The sequence below is a fragment of the Oncorhynchus masou genome, chromosome 10 (assembly GCF_036934945.1).
Source record: "Oncorhynchus masou masou isolate Uvic2021 chromosome 10, UVic_Omas_1.1, whole genome shotgun sequence".
Classification (NCBI taxonomy): Eukaryota; Metazoa; Chordata; class Actinopteri; order Salmoniformes; family Salmonidae; genus Oncorhynchus; species Oncorhynchus masou.
The window spans coordinates 39,364,070-39,370,106 of record NC_088221.1 but is presented as its reverse complement, the minus strand read 5'-3'; the positions used below and the strand labels follow the sequence as shown (position 1 = coordinate 39,370,106).

The window sequence follows — 6,037 nt, the reverse complement described above, 5'->3', positions numbered from 1 at the left end:
CATAGTGCGTCTTTAATGTTTTATATACTCAGTGTACATACACAGTGAGTAAACAACAGTATATAAACAGAATATGAGGTGACCAGTGTTCAATGGCTCTATATTAGGGCTGGGAATTGCCAGGGACCTCACGATAGGATATTGTCACTGTACTTCGGTGCCGATGCAATATGTATTGCGATTCAATACAACAAATTTTATTGTGATTTGATGTTCCAAACATATTGCTCACTGTATGTCTGCTGCAGAGAGACAAGAAAGAGTCATAATAAAAACACATTTTGATCATTCATGGAAATCATTCATGACTCACTATTTAAAAAGAAGATGGAGAACAAGCTATAGGATGAAAAATACCGGAGATGCTTGGAGTCAAAGTATCGATATAATATCGTCCAAAATAATATTGCAATATTTAACTATTGATTTTACCCCCCCATTACTACTTGATATGCATGGGGCATTAGTCTCAAGGTGCAGGCCTGAGTACCGGCCAGGTAGCCGGCTAGTGATGGTTGTCAAACAGTCTGATGGCCTGGAGATAGAAGCTGTTTAACAGTCTGATGGCCTGGAGATAGAAGCTGTTTAACAGTCTGATGTTCTGGAGATAGAAGCTGTTTAACAGTCTGATGGTCTGGAGATAGAAGCTGTTTAACAGTCTGATGTTCTGGAGATAGAAGCTGTTCAACAGTCTGATGGCCTGGAGATAGAAGCTGTTCAACAGTCTGATGGCCTGGAGATAGAAGCTGTTTAACAGTGATGGCCTGGAGATAGAAGCTGTTTAACAGTCTGATGGAGAGCTGTTTAACAGTCTGATGGCCTGGAGATAGAAGCTGTTCAACAGTCTGATGGCCTGGAGATAGAAGCTGTTTAACAGTCTGATGTTCTGGAGATAGAAGCTGTTTAACAGTCTGATGGCCTGGAGATAGAAGCTGTTTAACAGTCTGATGTTCTGGAGATAGAAGCTGTTCAACAGTCTGATGGCCTGGAGATAGAAGCTGTTTAACAGTCTGATGTTCTGGAGATAGAAGCTGTTCAACAGTCTGATCGCCTGGAGATAGAAGCTGTTTAACAGTCTGATGGCCTGGAGATAGAAGCTGTTTAACAGTCTGATGGTCTGGGGATAGAAGCTGTTTAACAGTCTGATGGCCTGGAGATAGAAGCTGTTTAACAGTCTGATGGCCTGGAGATAGAAGCTGTTTAACAGTCTGATGGCCTGGAGATAGAAGCTGTTTAACAGTCTGATGGTCTGGGGATAGAAGCTGTTTCTCAGTCTCTCGGTCCCAGATTTGATGCACCCGTACTGTCTCTGTCTGTTAGATGGTAGCAGAGGAAACACACCATGGCTGAGGTTCTTAATGATCTTCTTGACCTCCCTTTGACACAGTCCTGTAAATGCCCTGGAGGGCAGGCAGCGTGGCCCCAGTGATGCGTTGGGCTGACCACGCCTCCCTCTGGAGAGCCATGCGGTTGAGGGCGATGCAGGTGTCGTACCATGCAGTGATACAGCCCGACAGAATGCTCTCAAAGGTTCATCTGTAGTTCCTGAGGGTCTTAGGGGGAATGGCAAATTGCCTAGCTACCCTCTGTGTTGAGGATAAGCATAGTGGAGGTGTTGTTGCCTAGCTACCCTCTGTGTTGAGGATCAGCATAGTGGAGGTGTTGTTGTCTGCCCTCTGTGTTGAGGATTAGCATAGTGGAGGTGTTGTTGTCTGCCCTCTGTGTTGAGGATCAGCATAGTGGAGGTGTTGTTGTCTGCCCTCTGTGTTGAGGATCAGCATGGTGGAGGTGTTGTTGTCTGCCCTCTGTGTTGAGGATCAGCATAGTGGAGGTGTTGTTGTCTACCCTCTGTGTTGAAGATCAGCATGGTGGAGGTGTTGTTGTCTGCCCTCTGTGTTGAGGATTAGCATAGTGGAGGTGTTGTTGTCTGCCCTCTGTGTTGAGGATTAGCATAGTGGAGGTGTTGTTGTCTACCCTCTGTGTTGAGGATCAGCATAGTGGAGGTGTTGTTGTCTACCCTCTGTGTTGAGGATCAGCATAGTGGAGGTGTTGTTGTCTGCCCTCTGTGTTGAGGATCAGCATAGTGGAGGTGTTGTTGTCTGCCCTCTGTGTTGAGGATCAGCATAGTGGAGGTGTTGTTGTCTGCCCTCTGTGTTGAGGATCAGCATAGTGGAGGTGTTGTTGTCTACCCTCTGTGTTGAGGATCAGCATAGTGGAGGTGTTGTTGTCTACCCTCTGTGTTGAGGATCAGCATAGTGGAGGTGTTGTTGTGCCTTCTTCACCACGGTGTCGGTGTGGTGGGATGTTTTCAGGTCATCAGTGAATTTGAAGCTTTTGACCATCTCCACTGTGGCCCTCTCGATGTGGATGGGGCCGTGCTCTCTCTGCTGTCTCCTGTAATCCACCATCAGCTCCTCTGTTTGTTTACGTTGAGGGAGAGGTTATTTTCCTGGCACCACTCCACCAGGGCCCTCACCTCCTCCCTGTATACTGTCTCGTCATTACCACTGTTGTGTCGACAGCAAACTTGTTGATTGAGTTAGAGACGTGCATGGCTAAGCAGTCGTGGGTGAACAAAGAGTACAGGAGAGGGCTGAGCACACACCCCTGTGGGCCTCTGTGTTGAGGATCAGCATAGTGGAGGTGTTGTTGCCTAGCTACCCTCTGTGTTGTGGATCAGCATAGTGGAGGTGTTGTTGCCTAGCTACCCTCTGTGTTGAGGATCAGCATTGTGGAGGTGTTGTTGCCTAGCTACCCTCTGTGTTTAGGATCAGCAAAGTGGAGGTGTTGTTGCCCCGCTACCCTCTGTGTTGAGGATCAGCATAGTGGAGGTGTTGTTGCCTAGCTACCCTCTGTGTTGTGGATCAGCATTGTGGAGGTGTTGTTGCCGAGCTACCCTCTGTGTTGAGGATAAGCATAGTGGAGGTGTTGTTGCCTCGCTACCCTCTGTGTTTAGGATCAGCATAGTTAAGGTGTTGTTGCCTAGCTACCCTCTGTGTTGAGGATCAGCATTGTGGAGGTGTTGTTGCCTAGCTACCCTCTGTGTTGAAGATCAGCATAGTGGAGGTGTTGTTGCCTAGCTACCCTCTGTGTTGAGGATCAGCATAGTGGAGGTGTTGTTGCCTAGCTACCCTCTGTGTTGAGGATCAGCATAGTGGAGGTGTTGTTGCCTAACCTCTGTGTTGAGAATCAGCGTAGTAGAGGTGTTGTTGCCTAGCTACCCTTTAATCTACTCTTCTTCATTTTTTGGGGCTCCAGTAAGTTTGTGTGACTCAACTCAATGTGCTCGCGTATAACACTGTCCTTCTCTGTGTGTGTGTCTCTCTGTGTGTCGCTCCCTCTCCAGGACCTCTCTCCACTATGCAGCAGCCAGTCGTCACTACCAGTGCCTGGAGACCCTTGTGTCGTGTGGGACCTGCATTAATGCCACTGACCAGTGGGGGCGCTCTGCTCTGCACTACGCTGCTGCCTCCGACCTGGACAGAAGGTGAGCTTCACTAATCAGACTTGGGGACGAATCCTAACTTCCACTTAAGATTTCAATTCCGATATAGACATGCATTGATGTAAATGGGAGACGAAGTGAAAATGTTACTTAAATGGATGTTAGGATTCGCCCCATAGTGACCATACATTGGTGATACCATTAGGACCTGTGACTCATGTTACAATTTGATATTATAAACTGCATGTAAATTCAGTTATCGGTCAGAGGTTAAAGACTACAATATTGAGCTGATTCCTATATACTGCTATCTATAATATGTAAGCAAAAGACGAACGGACAGTCGGGCCCCTGAGGCCAGGTCAAACTAGCTGTGTGGTTTTTGGTGGTGACCATAGAGATCCTGTTAAATTGTTAGAGGTGCTATGTCCCTTCAAAACTCCAGAATGAGTTGAAAATGGCAGCCATATTGGTCAGGGAGAAATCCAAACCAGTCTAATGGAATATATTATTATTATTATTTTATTTCACCTTTATTTAACCAGGTTGGCCAGTTGAGAACACCTTTATTTAACCAGGTAGGCCAGTTGAGAACACCTTTATTTAACCAGGTAGGCCAGTTGAGAACACCTTTATTTAACCAGGTAGGTCAGTTGAGAACACCTTTATTTAACCTGGTAGGTCAGTTGAGAACACCTTTATTTAACCAGGTAGGCCAGTTGAGAACACCTTTATTTAACCAGGTAGGCTAGTTGAGAACACCTTTATTTAACCAGGTAGGCCAGTTGAGAACACCTTTATTTAACCAGGTAGGCCAGTTGAGAACACCTTTATTTAACCAGGTAGGCTAGTTGAGAACACCTTTATTTAACCAGGTAGGCTAGTTGAGAACACCTTTATTTAACTTCTTGAAACTCCCCATCCAGGATCCGGGTTTGTGACTAAAGCCTCAGGCTCATTAGCATAACGCAACGTTAACGATTTCTGAAAATCGCAAATAAAATGAAAATAATGCGTCTGCTCTCAAGCTTAGCCTTTTCTTAACAACACTGTCATCTCAGATTTTCAAAATATGCTTTTGAACCATAGAAATTGACTAATTTGTGTAAGAGTATGCAAAGCTAGCATAGCATTTTGAGTAGCATTTAGCACGCAACATTTTCACAAAAACCAGATAACCAAATAAATAAAATCATTTACCTTTGAAGAGCTTCTGATGTTTTCAATGAGGAGACTCTCAGTTACATACCAAATGCGCAGTTTTTCCTGAAAGCGTCTGTGTGTAGGAGAAATCGTTCCGTTTTCTACATTGCGTCTGGCTACCGAAACGAACCGAAAATTCAGTCACCTACAACGTAAAACTTTTTCCGGATTAACTACATAATATCGACCGAAACATGGCAAACGTTGTTTGGAATCAATCCTCAAGGTGTTTTTTCACATATCTCTTCATTGATATGCAGTTCGTGGAAGCTTGCTTTCCTCTCTGTATCGCATGGAAAAATACTGGCAGGTGACTTTTGCGCACCAATTTCGCGCAGGACACCGGGCGGACACCTGGTAAATGTGGTCTCTTATGGTCAATCTTCCAATGATCTGCCTACAAATACGTCACAATGCTGCAGACACCTTGGGGAAACGACAGAAAGGGCAGGCTCATTCCTCTCGCATTCACAGCCATATAAGGAGACAATGGAAAACAGAGCCTCAAAAATCCTTGTCATTTCCTGGATGCCATCTCATCTTGGTTTTGCCTGAAGCTCACGTTCTAGGGCACGCACAGAGAATATCTTGGTATTTCTGGACACATCAGAGTGTTTTCTTTCGAATGCTATCAATTATATGCATAGTCGAGCATCTTTTTGTGACAAAATATCTTGTTTAAAACGGGAACGTTTTTCATCCAAAAATGAAATAGCGCCCCCATAGATGTAAGAGGTTAACCAGGTAGGCCAGTTGAGAACACCTTTATTTAACCAGGTAGGCCAGTTGAGAACACCTTTATTTAACCAGGTAGGCTAGTTGAGAACACCTTTATTTAATCAGGTAGGCCAGTTGAGAACACCTTTATTTTAACCAGGTAGGCCAGTTGAGAACACCTTTATTTAACCAGGTAGGCTAGTTGAGAACACCTTTATTTAACCTGGTAGGCCAGTTGAGAACACCTTTATTTAACCAGGTAGGCCAGTTGAGAACACCTTTATTTAACCTGGTAGGCCAGTTGAGAACACCTTTATTTAACCTGGTAGGCTAGTTGAGAACACCTTTATTTAACCAGGTAGGCCAGTTGAGAACACCTTTATTTAACCTGTTAGGCCAGTTGAGAACACCTTTATTTAACCTGGTAGGCCAGTTGAGAACACCTTTATTTAACCAGGTAGGCCAGTTGAGAACACCTTTATTTAACCAGGTAGGCCAGTTGAGAACACCTTTATTTAACCAGGTAGGCTAGTTGAGAACACCTTTATTTAACCAGGTAGGTCAGTTGAGAACACCTTTATTTAACCAGGTAGACCAGTTGAGAACAAGTTCTCATTTACAACTGCGACCTGGCCAAGATAAAGCAAAGCAGTGCGACAAAAACAACAACAG

The 6,037-nt window shown here is 44.8% G+C and overlaps 1 protein-coding gene across 1 annotated transcript in view; it reads left to right on the top strand.

Annotated features, from left to right (window-relative positions):
- LOC135547611 (serine/threonine-protein phosphatase 6 regulatory ankyrin repeat subunit B-like) overlaps positions 1–6,037 on the top strand; it is a 57,419-nt gene that overhangs the window by 33,306 nt on the left and 18,076 nt on the right. The window contains exon 14 of the mRNA XM_064976763.1: positions 3,347–3,487. Coding sequence (XP_064832835.1) covers positions 3,347–3,487 — 141 coding nt within the window. The remainder of the gene's footprint in view (positions 1–3,346; positions 3,488–6,037) is intronic.